Below are 21,147 nucleotides of genomic sequence, written 5' to 3'. Positions count from 1 at the left end.
GAGTCATTTTATGCATTTTATCCACAGTAATTAATTTCTTCTAGCTCGTGCTTTATCTATAGTTGGATCTTTTTGCTTGGGAGATATTTTATAAACTGATGAAACATTATCTGCAGATGCGAAAGTCTGATTTCTTATATCTGGTATATTTTAATTTGAACCTCCAAATATACCTTTACAGTGAGCTAATCAGTTTCATAGCTGTGTTATAGAATTCATTTGAGTGTTATCTCAATTTTCTAAGTATTTTGGTGAAAATACCCTCCAAAAACTTAACAGGAAACATCTAAGGGCATTTGGTGGTTGCTTAAGTGCTAACTGGTTACTTTGTACACTTTTTGTCTCTTTATCCTAATGACACACAGGTAATACTAATACCCTTCTCATACCAAAATGCTTATGAAAAGCATTCATTAAAACTTTCTCTTACCCAGTTCTCTATTGGACTTTCTTTTGCTATTAAGATTTTGCTCAATTTTATAAATATCATCATATAGAACAGTATGGTATGCTTTTAAAACCATTTTATTTCCTAAGGAAAGTAAGCATGGTTATATCAGGTATAAAAACTTCAGTGCTCATCCTGGTGAGGTGGTGAGGAAGATTTGGAAATATTGGTGTTAGTTCGAGAAAACACCTTTGACAGAGCTGAAGATACCTTTGCCAGCATTTTAGATCCTTGTTTGGAAATACTAGGCTTGAGATCTTCTGTGGATAAAGCAAAAAAGTAATATGGATATTTATTAGACATTCTAATTGAGAGAAGGTATATTACAGAATTGATGATTTAGAATTCAGAAAAAGACATTTATGCAATACTTTATGGGATTTAAAAACAACAACAATAACAACAAAAACCAGGGTTGCCTGGGTGGCTCAGTGGGTTAAGCCTCTGCTTTTGGCTCAGGTCATGATCTCAGGGTCCTAGGATCGAGTCCCGCATCAGGCTCTCTGCTTGGCAGGGAGCCAGCTTCCTCCTCTCTCTCTCTCTGCCTACTTGTGATCTAGTAAATAAAATCTTAAACAAACAAACAAAAAACATTCACAAAGGTTCTTTTGATTTGGCCCTGCTAATGTCTTCCGGGGAAATAGGAAGGAAATAGGAAATAGGAAATTCTCCTTTTTTGAATACTGAATCTTGGCAAGGTTAAATACCTAGCATAAGGTCATACGAGTGGAAAATGGCCACACTGGGAATAGGATTCAGCTTCTGACTCTATATAGCATAGTTACACCTACTGTATTTTGATGCTTCTTTAGTCAGGTATGCAAAGAATGTCTTTCTTTATCTAGCAGAACACTCTTAGAAAATGCCTGATGAGCTAAACTTACATGGGAAAGTAACTTTCAACTCTATGCAGTAAGAGTATCCATTTCAGAGTGCTTATGTGCAAGTACAAGTGCATTAAAATTGGTATAATTTCTCACCTCCTTTGGGTGAATTTTCAGTTAGCTAACTTTAAGTAATTTTTTGTTATGTGAGGTAACACTGTATAGATAATAAAATATTTTTCATTTAGATTCATTTTTCTACATGACTTATTCAACACATGGGGCCTTAAAGAATATAATATTTTAATTATCACAAAATGAGATTTTTACATATAGACATGTAAAGACAAAAGTGAACATTTATGTACTTTTTTGAAACTTTATGAAGGGGCATAAAAACACACATGACAGTAAAACCAATATTTTCTTAATTCTAATGCATGCCAAAGTTCATGACTGTGCCTCTTGCAGTTACTTAGAGATGTCTTTTTTGCAAGATAATATTCTATGATTAAAGCTAAGATAGCTTATAGTAAATTTCACTATGAAGAACAAAAAAGCATATTTAGGTTTTTAACTACATAGTTATTAATTATAATAATATTAATATTATATATAACATACTTAATTAATATACAAATTATATACATAATATACAATAATAATAATAATATAACTATTATTTTAAAAAATAACCTAAGAATTTAAAAGGAAACAGCCAAAATCTGCAGTAGATAAGACACAAAAGCACAGATGAAAGAGAAAGAAGTACATTCTGAAAAAGTAAGATAAATTTTTATTGATATGATTGAGACATTGTTGCAAGACTTTTGAAATTCTCATTGGAGAAGTTAAGGAGCTTCCATTCTTAAAAATTGGTGTTCTTATTAAAAATTCAGATTCCTGGGCACCATTACTCAGAGATAGTAACTTGGGAAGTCTAAGAGAAGGCCCAGGAATCTGCACTGTTAAAAAATACACTGGATGATTTTAATGCAAAGCAGTTCCTGGAAACACATTGAGGATACTGCCTCAAATATGCATCCATTCTAGATTCCTTGTACCTTATTCAAGACCAATGGTGGCTAGTATCATAAGTTAATAACATACATGAGGCTCATCCCTACAGAGAGCAGTGAACCCTGTGTTCTTTTTGTAGCAAAACTATAGACTATCTTTGATCATTACCCAACATGGGGCTCATTCTGGGAAGCAGTGGCAACAATATAGAACCACATTATGGAGGCAAGCAAAAATGGAGGATCAAAGTCAGAAGATCTGTTTTTGGGCCTTAAAAACTCTCCATTTGTTGACTGTGTAAACTCAGGTGATTATTACCTCCATTTTCTGTTTTGTAAATTAGGGCTTTATGATTGACAGAGGGAGAGTAGTATGGCATAGGGGATATATAGACAAGTTTAGTTTTGTCTACAAAACATTTCACAAAGCTTTGAATGATCTGATAAAATTTAAAAGTTGGGAATTTTCACATAAAACTTTCATCTCCAGCTTCTTTTGAAAAAGGCTCAGACTTGAACTGGAAAAGCAAGCAACAACCCAGTATGTCAGTGATTGGATTATCATCTCCTCCTTTAGATGGGACACCCCATCTCCAGTGGATCCACACCCCTGCTCAACCTACTCCTCTTGTTTATAGTAACTGTCTGGTTCCTGTGGTATTTGAGTGTATAAATTATCATCATATTGAATGTACTTAAGCTTTGAAATTAGGCAGTTCTGTGTTTGAATCCCAGCTCTGCAGCTTATAGCTATGAGGTGATCTTGAGTAACCTACTCTTGCTTTCCTCTTCAATGACTCTCACTTTCCTCTTTAATACAATGGAGATAACTGGTACCTAATAAATGTTAGCTCCATTATTTGTTATGTGGTTTGAGGTTAAAGTAAAAGAACTACATAATAAACATAATAAACTGAAAACACACATACATATACATAGTTAAGTATATTATTTCAGTCTCATTACTCAATCTCAGGTGTCAGTACTAGAAGGGAGAAACCAATCATTCCAGGAGGAATGCTAAAGTATAGCAAATTTTGTACCTGGAATGAATTCTTTTGAGGAACATGCACTCTCAGTATTATTCTTGTTTCCTTCAAAGATGGTGATAAACTGCCAAGACAAAGCAAATTATATAGTTAGTGTGTTTTGGACACTACACACTAGAGATACCTAGAAATCCCCCAAAGATGTACTACAACCACTGCATAAATAGCATCTATGCTCTGAAGCCCTAGAATTATTCTCTGAGTCTTAGGCTCATAATTTTTGCCAATTAGGGCACCTAGGATTGACCCTTGTCATAGATGTGGGCCTTAGCCACCATTAAATGATGACCAGGCATCTTACATCACAAAAAAATACCGGCTCTGTCTGCCCCCTCACTCTTTTGGGTGGATTGAAATAAACAACGAATTATAAATTCTTTTCTAATGCGAGAGATAATGGTAAGTGGGGAAGGAAAATGGATGTTCACTGTGTAACTCCAGTTTCCTGTTATGGAGATCTTAGGCATTTTGGGGTCTGGAGCAGTGAAGTGGCTATGGGGACCTAGTCAGTTAGGGAACATGGCTCAGATACTAGTTTTACTCTGTAGGCCTACATCACTTCTTTGAATGTAGCAGCAGCAATCTTCTCAGAAATGTATAAAATAAACTGAGGTATGTTGCTGGGCTTCCCTGTAAATATTTTATAATACTAGTTATTAAATAAGGAAATCAATGAAGAGAAATGAATAAAGGCCTAAATAAAGAAACATAAAATATGTTATACATAGATTATGTAAAGATCATCAGATATTATAAAGATTTTATTTATTTATTTGACAGAGGGACACAGTGAGAGAGGGAATAGAAGCAGGGGGAGTGGGAGAGGGAGAAGCAGGCTTCCCGCTGAGCAGGGAGCCTGATGTGAGGCTCAATCCCAGGTCTCTGGGATCATGACCTGAACTGAAGGTAGACGCTTAACAACTGAGCTACCAAGGTACCCCAAGACCATCAGATATTATAAGAGTTTTATCAGAGTTCCTTCATGAGGACTTGATGCAACTTATTTATTAATATATTTCTGGATAGCTGAGGAATGAAGTGGAGCTGAGACTATGTAAATCACTGATTCTCAGTATTGGCTTACAATAGTTACATGTAGATTTTTTTTTTAAATATGAATCCCTGGGTCCCACATCTCCAATTGAACTTAAGTTTCTGAGGATGAGTCATATATTGATATCTTTAAAAAAAATGTCTGCATGTGTGAGACTGACTTGAGAATCCTTAATCTAAAAGCAGAGGGCAGATGCCACCAAGTGTCTCAGATGAGTAAGTAATGTAAGTTCTGGTGGAAACATGAATCTTTGCACTAGGTTTAAGAGTATATGCCATTTCTTGATGGAACACCGTTATTATCATTGCTTTAAGTTTCTTTCTGAAAATTCTAAAATTTTGGCTGCATTGCACTTGGCATCTCATATCCTTTCCCTTAGAAGTTGTAGACATTGTCTTATTTCTTTACATGTTATGTAATTTTGGATTCTATCTTGGGCACTTAAAATAATTTATGAGATTCCAAGAACTCTTAGTATCCTCTGGAGATGGTTGAGTTTTTTGTCTGTTTTTTTTTTGTTGTTGTTTTTTGTTTTTGTTTTTGTTTTTTGCTTTTTTGCTTAACTAGGTAGCTAACCCGCTTTGATTCAGACCACATATCCTACCCTGCCTTCTATGGCAGTGCTTCCAATGTAAATTCAATTTCCAAAGCCTTGGCAGTATTTTTTTTTAAATCTCTGTGTATGCACCACTATTAAAGCTATAGTTCAAGTTCTCAAAGACTTTTGTTTATACAAGCTCATGTCAGTTCCATACATGCACAGCTCAGGAGAGATTTTTCAGCAGATTTTTAGGGGCTCCTTTTTTGATGATCCTTTCTGATTTTTTTTTTTTTTTTAAATATCTCTAACTCTCATAAGTCCCCTTTTCTGTTTCTATGGCTAAATGCTGTGACTACCCTCCCTGTGTGCTATCTCACACATCCCATAACTGTATCCTGTCTAGGGTGAAATGACAAAAGACAGCAGAGAAAAAAGTAGATTTCCTTCTAATATTCTTCAGGTTACTGGAGAGTTTTCCTATTCTGGTCAGAAGGAAGGATTTTCTGTGAGCTTTAAGTGCCTCAGCAGCCTCTGCTGCCATTGCTCTGTAGCTTCATGTCTGAAACTTGCCTCGAGGCAGAACCAAGCAGGAAAAGTGCGAAAAAAGTGAGTTTCTTCTACTTCCCAGTCCACAGGAACTTGTTCCTAATTTTCATCGGAGAGCAATGTTTTCTCCTGAAGATTTATTCTGCCTATTCTTTCTAAGTAATTCCAGGATTTGAACTTCTCTGGATCTAACTAAACTAGGAGATGGGGGACAGGGGACAGCAGGAAACTCATAATGGTATTGGTGATTCTTTGAGTTTTTACTTCCTTCCTCAAACTCCAGCTATTATTTTTCAGCATCCTCAGTATTTGTCCAGCGTTTTTAGTTGTAAAACGAGAGAGATGAGGTAGAATGTGCTTACTCCACCTTACTTTGAACGGGGTTGGATATACCAATTTCAACCATGTTTCACCATGGAAAAAGCTGCAAGTGAGAGAGGAAAGGCAAAGAGCCAAAAGGGTCCAGCTTAGTCAGGGATTCAGCCTGGCACAAGGACCAGTCTGTAATCAGCTTGTCAGTCCAGAGATTCTCTCTCTGTTATTTCCAAATGATTTTACTTGGAAAATATGGTCTAAATGAAGCCCGAGGTTGTCAAATAGATGTTTATATTCATAAATGAGCATTAGGTTGAATGAGGAACTAGCCTAGCATCTTCAGGATTTGGCATGAGTAAGAATTGTAAGATTTGGTTCTGAACACTACTCTATTGGAAATATCTAAAAAGGGTTAAGGAAGAGGAAATTTCCTGAGTTTATGGTGGAGAGTAGCTGGGCCTTTTGGAAAGCTGCCTTTAAACAATCAGTCTTTAGGAACACAGAAAAATAGATGGAATCTGTACGAATTTTCTGCAAGCCCATTTCCTCTGTTTTTGAAGCTTCTATTCCCTCCCTGCTTCCTCCAAGTTCCTCACTTGGAGTCTACCTGCCCTAGACAGGATGGAGTGACTCTCTGTAGGGTTTTCTTCAGAGACTGCAGTAACAGAGTTTAGGAACAGAATTGTACATAGGTGCTAGGGAAGAACAGTGGCCTATTCTGTGCACATACGCAAGGAATAATTTAATTGTAAAGTGAGAATTTTGATTAGGGGATTTTTCCAGTACCATGCACGGGTCTCAGCCAGAGGGAGATACCTGAGCAGGAAGAAACTGTGCATAGGGGTACTCTTCCTGATGTTCCTCAGATCGTACCACTCAAGCCCAGATTTGACCTTGAAAATTGAGCTATATTCAACTGGACCCCATGTATACCATTTATAGTTTATTGAAAAATATTTACCTTGACACTGTTCGAATTCTCTGGTGTTTGCTCTTGAGAAGTTCCTGTTGGGAAGGGGGAAAAAAAAGGAAAAATGGTTTTTTTTTTTTTTTGGAGGCATGAATAGTACTGAGACAAACCTGGTCTTATTATTTTTCACCAGAAAGTTCTAGAATTTAGGCAGGTAGAAAAAATTATTACTACTTTCAGTGTATAGACAGAGAGAATAACATAGAAATAGGTAAGATCCCTGGAATTCTGGGGCATGTCTAGATCTTCCTTTCGGAATTATGAAAGATGAAATATGATTTGGTAGGAGAGGCAGACTCCATAACTTCAGAGCCACATATTCATGCACAACTACTCAATTTCTATAGGCTCATTTGCTTACATGTAAAATGAGAGATTACCTCCTAGATGATTCCAAGGGGCCTTGCAGCTCTAATGGTCTACATAGCTAATTAAAAGCAGATGATTGGCACTAACAGGAAAATGCTGGTCTTATGAAATAATTTGAGTGAGAACCAGGAGAATTTTGAAGCAATACAAAGAGGAAATCTGGAGGAATTGCTACAGAACCAAAAATTGCCCAAGTTCCAGGAGAGGTTAATAAGCCTGTAAAACAAATTTAGACTAAGGAGTTAGAAATGATGAGAAAATTTTTACAAAAACTGTCTACTGGGGAGGCAGAAAATCTGAGTCTGTGTCTTAGGTTCATTTCTTAGAGCTGTATGAACATTGGTAAGTTGAACCTAACTTATTTGACTCTGTTTCCTCTTTATGTAGAATGTGAATGAGACTGTCTTCCCTGGCTGTCTCAAAAAAGGATGCAATGAGATATCTTATATAAAAATATTGTGCATTGGGTTGCCTGGGTGGCTCAGTGGGTTAAAGCCTCTGCCTTCAGCTAAGGTCATGGTCTCAGGATCCTCGGATCGAGCCCCACATCGGGCTCTCTGCTCCACGGGGATCCTGCTTCCTCTTCTCTCTTTGCCTGTCTCTCTGCCTACTTGTGATCTCTGTCAAATAAATAAATAAAATCTTTTAAAAAATATATTGTGCATTTTATAGAAATTTAATCATCAGGGGCCAATATATGGTCATTCTCCGCATTATCCTTTGGATCAATGTAGGTTTTGGGGAAAAAATTTGTAGTAGAACATCAATTAACTCAGATATGAGAGGGACTGATGATTGCACTTATCTGACAATATTGATAAAATTTTATTGTTGGCTGATAATCTTTTTAAACTGCCTGACTCTATATTGCACATAATTGAACTAACTGACTTTTGCTTTTAAATGACTAAGGGTATTGGGTTACTTCCAGGGCTGTCATTCCAAATGCTAGGTTTTTAAGTTTCTAGGCTAAATGACTATCAACTTCCCAGGATATACTAGGAATTTGTTTTGATGAAAAGTCAAAGAAAAAAACCCTGATATTTGAGGGTCTCAGGTATTCAGATTTATTTTATTGTATATCTAAATGAAACAAAGAATCTAATTTTCTAGTCCTAATCTCTCCATTAAACTCCAATCTTAACTATCCTATTTCTTATGTGATACCTCAACTTGAATATCTAATGGGTACCTCAAGCTCAGCATAACCAAAACAGAATTCTTTTTTTTTTTTCTTAAAGATTTTATTTATTTATTTGACAGAGAAAGAGCACAAGTAGCAGAGAGGCAGGCAGAGAGGAAGGAAGCAGGCTCCCTGCTGAGCAGAGCGCCCGATGTGGGGCTCGATCCCAGGACCCCGGGATCAGACTGGAGCCGAAGGCAATCGCCTAACTGACTGAGCCACCCAGGTGCCCCCCAAAACAGAATTCTTGTGCCTCTCATTCATTAGTCCCATTGTCCCTCCTATTTTACTAAATGCTCCTTCTATTATATTGCCTATTTTAGGTTCTTGGGAATACAGCTGTAATCTTCATGGACCTCACATTCTAAAAGGAGAGAGTGAAAAAACAATTAATGTTCTGTCAGATAATTATAAGTGCCAGTGAGAAAAATAAGCACAGATGCAGAATAGTTAGTACCATGGTGGGAATGAGGCCACAGTGTCAGAGTATGGTCAAAGAAGACATCACTGAGAAGGTGAAATTTGAGCAAAGACCTGAAGGTGAGGGACTAGCAATGCAGATGTAGGGGGAGGAGATCTTACACAAGGATCCGCAAAAGCAAAGGCCCTCAATGCCTGGAATGTTTAAAGAAAGCAAGGCCCATGAGGCTGGAGCAGAGAACCAGAAAGAGACAGAGATTGAGGAAGTTAGGTAAGGTTGGGGAGGTGATGTCCAGATGAGGTAGGGTTCTGCAAGCTATCGTGGTTTCTTTCACTTTTGTCCCAGATGAGATGGGGAACACCTATCAATATCTGGAATTATCTTGTTTATGTGGTTACCCTTTGATGCCCACTCCAGGTTACAGTGTAAATTCTATGAGATTAAGGACTGTGTCAGTGTTGTGGGATTCTGGAACACAAAGGAGATACTCACTAAGTATTTGAATGAATGAATGAATGAATGAATGAATGAATGAATAAGGATTGAACTGGGCAAGTGAAATATTACTGAAGGATGTAAAAATTAAGCATGATCATTGCACAAAATTGGAAAAGAAAACAATAACAACAATACTGCTTTTATGGTCAGGATACTTAGGATCCAGAGTTGGCTCTGCCTCAGACTCAGAGTAACCTTGGCAGAACTGCTTCATCATTCTTAGCTTGTGTTTCCTCACGAAAACATGAAGGGGTTTGTATAGAATGATTCCATACTACCGGTACGATTAGTGATTATTGTGACATCTTCTGATTATGGTGTGTTTATGGGATTCTGGCATATTTATTGCTATTCTAGGAATCATCTTAATTAAAACAATTTCACTTCCAAGTTGAGACAATTTGTTTTTAAAGTAATTCCTTGAGTGGGTTGTGTGTCTGAAATAGCCAAATGTGTGGTTTGAGTTTTAAAGCCACTTTACAGTCAACATGACACTCTACCTCTTATACATATGGTCATTGTTGGAACCACATTGATCCTCTGAGGTTTCAAAAAATAGAGAATCAAAAAGTTCTTAAATATTCTAAGGAGTAGGTACTATTTTAAAAATACTGAAGTCTATACTAGTCAGATATTAATGTGAGCAAACAACTTTAGGTCTAAAAACTCCCTTACCCCCACACACTTTTTGTACATTTTGGTAGGACTAAGCACAAAGGAAGGATAAAAAATCATTAAATCCTAGTATAATGGATTCTGGCTCAGATAAAAGCTATTGTATGGTGCATCCTTATTTTATGAATATTTTTCACAGGAGCATAGTAAATGTGAATTCATAACATCACACCATTTTCTTGATCAAAATTATTAATAAAATCTTGATAACAATTCAGCAAAGGCAAACTAGTTGGTTCATTTTAACACCTGAGTGATGTAGTAGTGGATTATTTTCCAAAAAATAGGTAAATTCCCAGGAAAAAAAAATTATCAACCTCAGGTCTGATAACTAAAAATATCATCAAAGCAGTAAACAAACAAAAAGCAATAGCTGAAAAATTCATTAAAGCAGTAAAGCAGTCTTTTGAATGCTTTCTAATTTAAGAAAAATAATAAATCTAACCTTGTAATAATTTGTCACTTGAATCTGAGGTAAAATCTTCAGTCTCACTAAAACAAAAGAAAGAGCACATTTCATTTTCTGTGTATTTATTGATAAAGAAATTACTGGTTAAGCAAAAGAACAATCTGTCAGTTATTATTTGTATGGAAGTAAACCTGGAATAATTTATCACTCAGTTCCAAAATCAAATGAAAATTATTTCTAAATTGACTTTTCACATTTAATTTTGGTTAAATATACATAACATAAAATTTGCCACCTTAACCATTTTTAAGTTCTGTATTTGAGGACATTCTCATTGTTGTACAACCATCACCACTATCCTCCAGAATTTTTCATCTTCCCCAACTGAGGGTCACTTCACATTACCCACCCCCCTGTTCCCAGGGACCACTTTTTACTTTGTGCTTCCATGATTTGATTACCTGAGTTATCTCATATAAGTGGAATCATGTCGTATTTGTCCTTTTGGAACTGGCTTATTTAGTATAATGTCTTCAAGTTTCCCACGAGAAGCATGTGTCACAACTTCCTTTTTAAGGCTTAATAATATTCTACGGAATGTATATATTACATTTTGCTTAACCATTCTCTTGAATGACTTGAATTTCTTCCAGGATTTAGCGGTTGTTAATAATGCTGCTTATGAATATGAGTGTATGAATATCTGAGTGACTGTTTTCAAATCTTTTGGGTATATATCCAGAAGTGTAATTGCTAGATCATATGGTAACTCTATTTTTTGATAAACTGTCATATTGTTTCCCATAGCAACTGCACCATTTTAAATACCCAACAGCAATGTACAAGGATTGCATTTCTTCACTTTCTTGCCAACATTTCTTATTTTCTGTTTCTGGTTGGTTTTGTTTTCTATTTTGATAAGAGCTATTCTGATGGGTGTGAAATAACATCTTATTGTGGTTTTGATTTGCACTTCCCTAATGATTAGTTATATTGAGTATCTTTTCATGTACTTCTTGCCCATTTCTATATCTTCTTTGAAGAAATACCTATTCAAGTCCTTTACTCAATTTTTAATCAGTTTTTTTGATTATTTTGTTGTTACTGAGTTATAAGAGTTATTTATATATTCTGGGTAGTAATCCCTTATAGATATATGATTTGCAAGTATTTTCTCCCATTCTTTTCACTCTGTCCTTTGAAGCTAAGTGGCCTTGGCATGTTTATCAAAAAACATTTGGCCACATATGGGAGATTTATTTATAGGCCTTTTATTTTATTTCTTTTTTTTTTATATATCTGTCTTTATGTCTGTACCATAGTGTTTTCATTACCATATCTTTGCAGTAAGTTTTAAAATCAGTAAGTCTAACTTTGTTCTTCCTTGTCAATGTTGTTTTGGTTATTAGGAGTCCCTTGAAAAACTATAGATTTTAGAATAAATTTTTTCTATTTCTGTAAAAAATGCTATCAAATGTAATTCTTATAAAAATGCTAATCTGTAGAATTCTTTGTGTAATTATTGACATCTTAACAATAGTAAATCTTCTAATTCATGTATTTTTTAAGTGCTTTTTAAATTTTTTAAATTTGAGTATAGTTGACATGCAATGTTACACTAGTTTCAGGTGTGCAACCTAGTGATTTGACAAGTTTATGCATTATGCTGTGTTTACCACAAGTGTAACTACCATCTGACCCCATACAATGCTATTGATTATATTCCTTATGCTGTGCCTTTTATTTCTGTGACTTAGTCATTCCATAACTGAAAGTGTATATTTCCCACTTATCTTTACTTCCTTCTCCTTTGGCAAGGATCAGTTTGTTCTCTGTATTATATTTATAGGTCTGATTCTGCTTTTTGTTCATTCATTTTTTTTTTTAGATTCCACTTATGAGTAAAATCATATGGTATTTTTTCTTTCTCAGTCTTACTTCATGTAACATAATTTTCCCATTAATTTTTGTCTCCTTCAATTTCCTTCAGGTATGCTGTGTAGTTTTTAGTTTTCCATTTTGGATTCTTTGTGGTCATTGTATAGAAATGCAATTGATTTTTCTGTGTTGATTTTGTATCCAACAACTTCGATGAATTCATTTATTCTAAAATTTTTGTTTCTTTTTTGTGTGGCATCTTTAGGGATTTTCCACATATAAGATAATGTTATCTGTGAATAGAGGACATTATACTTCTTATCTTACAATTTAGATGCCTTTTATTTTTGTTTAACTGCTCTGACCAGGACTTCCAGCACGTTAAATAGAAGTGGTAAGATTGGGCAATTATTTCTGATCTTGAAAAATCCTATAGGCTTTCACTCTGAGTTGTGTTTCCCATATATGGCTTTTATTATTTTGAGGTAATTTCTATTTTTAGTTTGTTGAGTTTTATTATTTTGAAAAGATGTTGAGTGTTGTTAAATGGTTTTTCTGCATTAATTTAGATGAGAATGTGTGTGTGTTTTCTTCATCTTGTTAATATGTTGTATTATATTTTTTATATATTAAACCTCCCTTGTACTCCTGGGATAATCCCACCTGAGTCATGGAGTAAAATATTTTAATGGGCTGTTGAATTCTGTTTGTCAGTAATTTGCTGAAGATTTTTCCATCAACATTCATCAGGGATATTAATCTGAAGTTTACTTGCAGTGCCTTTTTCTAGCTTTTGGTATCAAAGTAATGCTGACTCATGAGTTTGGAGATATTCCATCCTATCCAGTTTTTTTTTTTGAAAGAGTTTGAGCAGGATTCATGGTAATTCTCCCTTAAATGTTTGCTGGAATTCACCAGTGAAACCATCTGGTCCTGAAATTTTCTTTGTTAGGTGTTTGATAACTGACTTAGTCTCCTTACCAGTTATAAGTCTGCTCAGATTTTCTATTTTTTTTCATAATTCAATTTCATAATAGCCATGTGTTTCTGGGAATTTATCCATTTCATCTGAGTTATCCAAATTGTTGACATATAACTATTCATAGTACTTTCTTCTAATCCTTTCATTTCTGTAAAATCTGTTGTGATGTTTCTGTTTCTCATTTATAGTTTTAGTTTTTTGAATCTTCTCTTTTTTCCTTAGACAATCTTACAATAATTTTGTCAATTTTGCTGGTCTTTTTGAAGAACCAACTCTATGTTTCATTGGTTTTATCTATTATTTTTCTATTTTGAATATTTTTTATCTCTGCTTGTTATTATTTCCTTCCTTATACTAGTTTTGAGTTTGTTTTTCTTCTTTTAGTTATTTAAGGTATGAAGGTAAGTTGTTGTTATAAGAACTTTTTTTTTTTTTTTTAAAGATTTTGTTTATTCATTTGACAGACAGAGATCACAAGTAGGCAGAGAGGCAGACAGAGAAAGAGGGAAGGAGGTTCCTCACTGAGCAGAGAGCCCAATATGGGGCTGGATTCCAGGACCCTGAGATCATGACCTAAGTCAAATGCAGAGGCTTTAACCCACTGAGCCACCCAGAGGCCCCCAAGATCTTTATTAAGAATTTACAGCTATAAATTTCCCTCTTAGTACTACTTTCACTGCACCCCATAAGTTTAAGTATATTTTCATTTTCATTTGTCTCAGATATTTTCTGATTTCCTCTGTGATTTGTTCTTTGATCCATTGGTTGTTTAAGAATACATTACTTTTTACATATCTGTGAATTTTTTCAGTTTTTCTTCTGGAAAATATGTTGTATTACATATTCAAATTTTATTCCATTGTGATTGGAAAGGATGCTATGTATGAATTTAATATTTTAAAATTTTTGAACCCTTGTTTTATGATCTACATATGGTCTCTCCTGGAGAATGTTCCATGTACACTTGAGAAAAATATTCTGCTGTTGTTGGGTGGAGTGTGTTCTGTATAGGTTTGTTAGTTCCAGTTGATCTATCATCTTGTTGAAGTCCTCCAGACATTCCATCTTGTTATTCTGTCTACTACTGAAAGTAGTTTATTGAAGACCTCTCTTACTGTTGGAGAGCTAGAGCTGTCTGTTTCTCTCTTCAACTTTGTTGGTGTTTGCTTCATATATTTTGGAGCTTTCAAGTTTGTTCCATATGTGTTTATAATTGTTACATCTTCTTGGTGAATGAACCCTTTTGTCATTATAATAATATTCTTTGTCTCTTGTTTTTTACTCAGAGTCTCTTTTCCTTGATATTAGTATAGCTAACTCTGTTCTCTTTTGGTTTCTGTTTGCATAAGGTATCTTTTCCTATCCTTTCACTTTCCACCTATGTGTGTCTTTCTAGCTAGAGTGAGTCTCTTAAAGACAGTATATACAGATCTTTGAATTATGATGGGGTCACATCCTGATAAACCCATTATAAATAGTCTGTTCTTGGTCTTTTTTTGTTGTTTCCTGGTTGCTTTTTGTTGGTTTTTTGTTTTCATTTTATTGCTTATTTTAAAAATCATTTTATTTTATTTCATCATGATAAGTGTACTCTTTAATCACCATCTCATATTTCTCACATTCCCACAGTCACCTCTCATCTGATAATCATCAGTTTTCATGCTCTATAGTTAAGAGTCTGTTTCTTGGTTTTTCTCTCTTTCTTTTTTCCCCACCTTTGGTCATTTATTTCTTAAATTCCAGATATGAGTAAGATAATCTGATATTTGTCTTTTTCTGGCTGACTTATTTCACTCAACATTATACTCTCTAGCACTACTCATGTTATTGCATGAGTCTTTCTTTTTCTTTTTTCTTTCTTTTCTCTCTCTCTCTCTTTCTTTTTTTCTTTTTTTTTTTTTTTAAAGTAAACTCTAGGACCAACATGAGGCTCAAACTCATGAACCTGAGATCAAGAGTTTCATGCTCTAATGATTGAGCAAGGCAGGTGCCCCTGTTCATATTACTGTAAATGGCAGGATTACTTTTAATTTTTATGTCTGAATAATATTCCACTGGATGTGTGTGTGTGTGAGGGAGAGAGAGAGAGAGAGAGAGATCTCGATATCTCACCTCTTTTTTATCCACCCATCTATTGGTGGACACTTGGTGTGCTTCCACAGTTTGGCTACTATAAATAATGCTGCAATAAATATATGGGTGCGTGTATCCCTTTGAATTAGTATTTTTGTATTTTGGGGGTAAATACCCAGTAGTTCAATTCCTGCATTGTAGAGTGGTTTTATTTTAATTTTTGATTAACCTACAAAAAGTTTTCCACAATGGCTACACCAGTTTGCCTTCCCACCAACAGTGCAAGAGAGTTCCTTTTTTCCCACATCCTTGCCAGCACTTGTTTCTTGTATTCTTTTTTTTTTTTTTTAATTTTAGCCATTCTAACAGCTATGAGGTGATATTCTCATTGAGGTGTTGATTTTCCTCTCTCTGATGATAAGTAATGTTGAGCATCTTTCATGTGTCTGTTGGCCATCTGTATGTGTTCTTTGGAGAATATCTGTTCATGTCTTCTGCCCATTTTTAATTGAATTTTTGTGTTTTGGGTATTGAGTAGTATCAGTTCTTTATATATTTTGCATACTAACCCTTTAAGATATGTCATTTGCAAATATCTTCTCTCATTCAGTAGGTTGCCTTTTAGTTTTGTTGGTTCTTTCCTTGGCTATGCAGAAACTTTATTTTTATGTAGTCCCAGTAGTTTATTTTTGCTTTTATCACCCTTGCCTCAAAAGAACATATCTAGAAAAATATTGCTATGGCTGATGTCAGAAAGATTACTGCCTGTGCTCTCTTGAAGGATTTTTGTGGTTTCAGGTCTTTAATCCACTTTGAGTTTATTTTTGTGTATGATGAATGTAAGTGGTTCATCCAGTTTGTTTCTTTCTTTCTCTTTCTTTCTTTTTCTCTTTTTTCTTTCCTCAGCTGTACAGTTTCCCCAGCACCATTTGTTGAAGACACTGTCTTTTTTCCCATTGGATATTCATTCCTCCTTTGTTAAGGATAAATTGATTGTATAATTGTGGATTTATTTTGGGGTTTTCTGCTCTATCCCATTGATGTATGTGTCTATTTTTATGCCAGTAACATACTGTTTTAATTACCACCATTTTGTAATATAACTTGAAATTTGGAATTGTGATATCTCCAGTTCTTTTTTAAGATTACTTTGGCCATTTTAGATCTTTTGTGGTGCCATACAGATTTTAAGATTGTTTGTTCTAGTTCCATTGAAAAAATGCTGTTGGTATTTTGATAGGGATTGTATTAAATTTGTAGATTGCTTTGGGTAGTATAGATAATTTAACGTTTGTTCTTTCAACCCACAATCATGGAATGTTTTTCCATTTCTTTGCTTTATTTTGAATTTCTTTCATCAGTATTTCATAGTATTCAGAGTACAGGTCTTTCACCTCTTTGGGTAAATTTATTGTTTTTGAGGTAGTTATAAATCGGATTGTTTTCTTTCTTTTCTTTTTTAAAAATATATTTATTCATTTGAGAGAGAGACAAAGAGAGTACAAGCAAGGGGAGAGGCAGAGGGAGAGGAGAAGCAGACTTCCTGCTGAGCTGGGAGCCCAATGTGGGGCTCAATCCCAGGAACTGGAGATCATGACATGAGCAGAAGGCAGATGCTTAGCCACCCAGGCACTCCTGGGATTGTTTTCTTAATTTCATTTTCTGCTGTTTCATTGTTAGTGTTTAGGAATGCAACATATTTCTGTACATTGATTTTATATCCTGCAACTTTACTGAATTCATTTATCAACTCCAGTTGTTTTTTGATGGAGCCTTGAGGGTTTACTATATGTATTATCATGTCATCTGCAATGAAAGTTTTACTTCTTTCTTACCAGTTTTGGATAGCTCTTATTTCTTTTTCTTGTCTAATAGCTATGGCTAGGAGTTCTAGTACATTATTGAATAAAAGTGATGGTGGTGGAAATCCTTGTGTTGTTTCTGACCTTAAGGGAAAGCCCTCAGTTTTTCACCATTGAGTATGATGTTTACTGTGGGATTTTCATATAAGGTCTTTATTATGCTGAGCTATGTTCCCTCTAGACCTACTTTGCAGAGGGTTTTTATCATGAATATATTTGTACTCTGCCAAATGCTTTTTTTGCATCCATTGAAATGATTTTGTTGAATATTTTTGCATCCATATTCATGAGAGATATCTTCCTGCAGTTGTGTGTGTGTGTGTGTGTGTGTGTGTGTGTGTGTATAGTCTTTATCTACTTTTAGTATCAGGGTTATACTGGCCTTATAGAATGAACTGCAAATTTTTCCTTCCTTTTGTATTTTCTTGAAATAGTTTGAGAAGAACAGGTACTAACTCTTCTTTAAATGTTCAGTAGAATTTGCCTGTGAAGCTGTCTGGACTTAGACTTTTATTTTTGGGTTGTTTTGTTTTGTTTTGTTTTTTAATTACTGATTCAATTTCATTGCTGGCAATTGTTCTGTTCAAATTTTTCTATTTCTTCCTGCTTTAGTTCTGGTAGGTTATATGTTTCTAATATTATGTTTCTTCTAAGTTGTCCAATTTGTTGGCATATACGTTTCCATAATATTCTGTTACCATTATTTGTATTTCTATGGTGTTGGTTGTTATTTATCCTCTTTCATTATTAATTTTATTTCTTTGGGTTCTCTATCTCTCTCATTTTTGTTTTTTCCTTGCTAGAGGTTTATCAATTTTGTTGATTTTTCCAAAGAACAATTTCCTGATTTCATTTGATTTGTTCTTTTTTTTTCTTTTTTCAGTTTCTGTATCACTTATTTCTGCGCTACATTTTATTATTTCCTTCCTTCTGTTGTGTTCCAGGGTTTAGGTTTTGTTTGTTTGTTTGTTTGTTTTTTCGAACTCATATAGGTGTAAGGTTAGGTTGTTTATTTGAGATTTTCCTTATTTCTTAAGGTAGGCCTATGTTGCTACAAACTTCCCTCTTCGAACAACTTTTGCTGCATGTCAAAGCTTTTGGACCATTGTGGTTTCATTTTAATTTGTTTCCCATTTCCATGTAATTTTTAATTTCTTCTTTAATTTCTTGACTGACCCATTCATTGTTTGATAGCATATTATTTAACCTTCATGTATTTGTGGTCTTTCTAGATTTTTTCTTGTGGTTGATTTGTAGTTTTGCAGTGGTGTCAGAGAAGATGCATGCTATTACTTCAACTTTTTTTTTTTTTTTTTTTTTTTTTTAATTTGTGGAGGCTTGTTTTGTGGCCTAATCTGTGATCTATTCTGGAAAGTGTTCCATGTGCACTTGACAAGAATGTATATTTTGCTGTACTGGAATGGAATATTCTGAGTATGTGTATTAAATCCATCTGGTCCAGTATGTTATTCAAAGCCACTGTTTCCTTGTTGATATTTTGTTTGGATGACCTGTCCATCAATGTACATGGGGTATTAAAATCCCTTACTATAACTGTATTACTCTCAAGTATTTCTTTTATTTTCTTTTATGTTTATTATTAACAAAATTTTTCTTTTATGTTTGTTTTATGTATTTGGGTGCTTCCATATTGAATGCATAAATATTTACAATTGTAATATCCTCTTGTTGGATTGCCCCCTTTATGATTATATAGTATCCTTCTTAGCCTCTTGTTACAGTCTTTGTTTTAAAGGCTTCTTTTTCAGATATAATTATTGCTACCCCAGCTTTTTTTTTTTTTAATCATAAATGTTTCTCTATCCACTCACTTTCAAACTGCAGGTTTCTTTTTGTCCTGATTGTCTGTAGGCAACATATGAATTTTTAATCCATTCTGACACCCTATGTCTTTTGATTGGAACATTTAGTCCAGTTACATTTAAAGTAATTATTGATAAGTATGTATTACCATTTTTTTTACTTGTTTCGTGGTTGTTTCTATAGATTTTCTCTGATCCTGGAGTGTCTGGGTGGCTCAGTTGGTTAAGCACCTGTCTTCAACTCAGGTCATGATTTCAGGGTCCTGGGTCAGAGTCCTGCCTTGGGCTCTCTGCTCAACGGGGAGCCTGCTTCATCTTCTCCTTCTGCCTGCTGGTCCCCCTGCTTGAGCTATCAAATAAATAAATAAAATCTTTAAAAAAAAAAAAAACAGATTTTCTCTGACCCTTTCTTCTTTTGCTTTCTTTCATGGTTTGTTGGCTTTCTTTAGTGATGTACTTGGATCCCCTTCTCTTTATTCTTTACATGTCTATTACTGGTTTTTGATTTATGGTTATCATTAGTTTTACATATAACATCTTATATAAAGCACAGTGTATACTAAGTTGATGTTTGCTTAGGTTTAAATCCATTTTTTTTTATTCCTCTCCCTCCCATGTTTTTGGTATATGGTGTTATATTTTACATTTTTTTTAATGAATCCCTTGATTGTATAGAAATTTATTGTTACTGCTTTTGTGTTTTTTTTTTTTTACTTTTCCTACTACTTTATAGTCTTCCTTTCCACTCACAGAGTACTTTTTAATATTTCTTGTAGGGCTGGTTTAGCAGTCATGTCTTCCTTCAGTTTTTGTTTGAGAAACTCTCTTTGTTTGAGAAATCTCTTCTTCTGTTCTGAATGATAGTCTTGCTGGAAAAGTATTCTTGGCTGCAGATGTTTTCTTTTCAGCATTCTGAATATATCATGCCACTTTCTTTTGGCTTGCAAGTTCCTGCTAAAATGTCCACTGATAGCCTAATGGGGGTTTCCCCTTGTATGTAACTGTCTTTTTTTCTCTTGCTACTTTTAAAATATTTTATCACAACTTTTGCCATTTTAATTAGTAAGTGTCTTGGTGTGGACCTTCTTAGGTGGTACTTTTGAGGGGATCTCTATGACTCTTGGATCTGGATATTTGTTTCTTTCCCCAAATTAGGGAAGTTTTCAGCTATTATTCCTTTAAATAAATTTTTCTGCTGCCTTCTCTCTCTCCTTCTTCGAGCCCTAGAATGTGGATGTTATTATGCTTGATGGAGTCACTGAGTTCCCTAAGACTATTCTCAATTTGCATATTTTTTTCCTCTCCTTTTGTCAAGTAGATTAATTTCTATTCTCTGTCTTCTAGGTCATTAATTTGTTCCTCTGTTTCACCTAGCCTGCTAATTATTCCATCAAGTGTATTTTTAACTTTATTTATTGTGGTTTTTCTTAAGATTTTATTTATTTATTTGACAGATAGAGAGAGAGAGATTACAAATAGGCAGAGGCAGGCAGAGAGAGAAAAGGAAGCAGGCTCCCTTACTGAGCAGAGAGCATGATGCAGGGCTTGATCACAGGACCCTGGGATCATGACCTGAGCCAAAGGCAGAGACTTAACCCACTGAGCCACTCAGGCACCCCCATTTATTGTGTTCTTGATCTCTGATTGGTTCTTTTTTTTTTTAAATCTCTGTATTAAATATCTCACTGATGTCTGCCATTTTTTTTTTTTTTTTGAGAGAGAACAAGTGAGAGAAGGGGGTGGGTAGAGGGAGAGAGAGAATCTTAAGCAGACTCCACACTGAGCATGGAGTCTGACACAGAGCTTGGTCTGAGCTGAAATCAAAAGTCAGATGCCCAACCGAATGAGCCACCCAGGTGTCCCCATTGTCCACAGTTTTATGTTTTTTTGTTTTGTTTTGTTTTGGTTTGGTTTTTTTTTGTAGTCCAGTGAGTATCTTTGTCATCAATACTTTAAATTCTCTATCAGGCATATTATTTGTTTCCATTTAACTTTGGTCTCTTGTCATGGTTTGGTCCTGTTCTTTCATTTGGCAGATGTTTTTCTGTCTCGTCATTTTATGTGACTTTTTGTGTCTGTTTCTATGTGTTAGGAAAAGTTAGCTATTCACTTGCTCTTAATGATAATAGTCTTATGAAGAAGATGTCCTGTAGTGCCCTGCAGCACAGTATTTCCTGTTTCCCAGGGCCTGGCACTTCAGGGAGTATT

At 34.8% G+C, this 21,147-nt stretch overlaps 1 protein-coding gene across 3 annotated transcripts in view; it reads right to left on the bottom strand.

Moving 5' to 3' along the window:
• Positions 1-323: 323 nt before the first annotated feature.
• FSIP2 (fibrous sheath interacting protein 2) overlaps positions 324-21,147 on the bottom strand; it is a 94,638-nt gene continuing 73,814 nt past the window's right edge. The window contains exons 19-22 of one of the 3 annotated variants that reach the window (XM_032356165.1): positions 10,358-10,404; positions 6,758-6,801; positions 3,335-3,404; positions 324-708 (exon numbers count right to left, since the gene is read on the bottom strand). In XM_032356165.1, coding sequence (XP_032212056.1) covers positions 572-708; positions 3,335-3,404; positions 6,758-6,801; positions 10,358-10,404 — 298 coding nt within the window. In that variant the 3' untranslated portion in view covers positions 324-571. Of the gene's footprint in view, positions 709-3,334; positions 3,405-6,757; positions 6,802-8,548; positions 8,683-10,357; positions 10,405-21,147 lie in introns of those variants that run through there. The other 2 variants (XM_032356164.1, XM_032356166.1) reach the window with 2 other exon arrangements.

This window comes from Mustela erminea, chromosome 8 (genome assembly GCF_009829155.1).
Source record: "Mustela erminea isolate mMusErm1 chromosome 8, mMusErm1.Pri, whole genome shotgun sequence".
Taxonomy (NCBI): domain Eukaryota; kingdom Metazoa; phylum Chordata; class Mammalia; order Carnivora; family Mustelidae; genus Mustela; species Mustela erminea.
The sequence above is the reverse complement of the archived record's forward strand: the minus strand, read 5'-3'. Positions and strand labels throughout refer to the sequence as shown.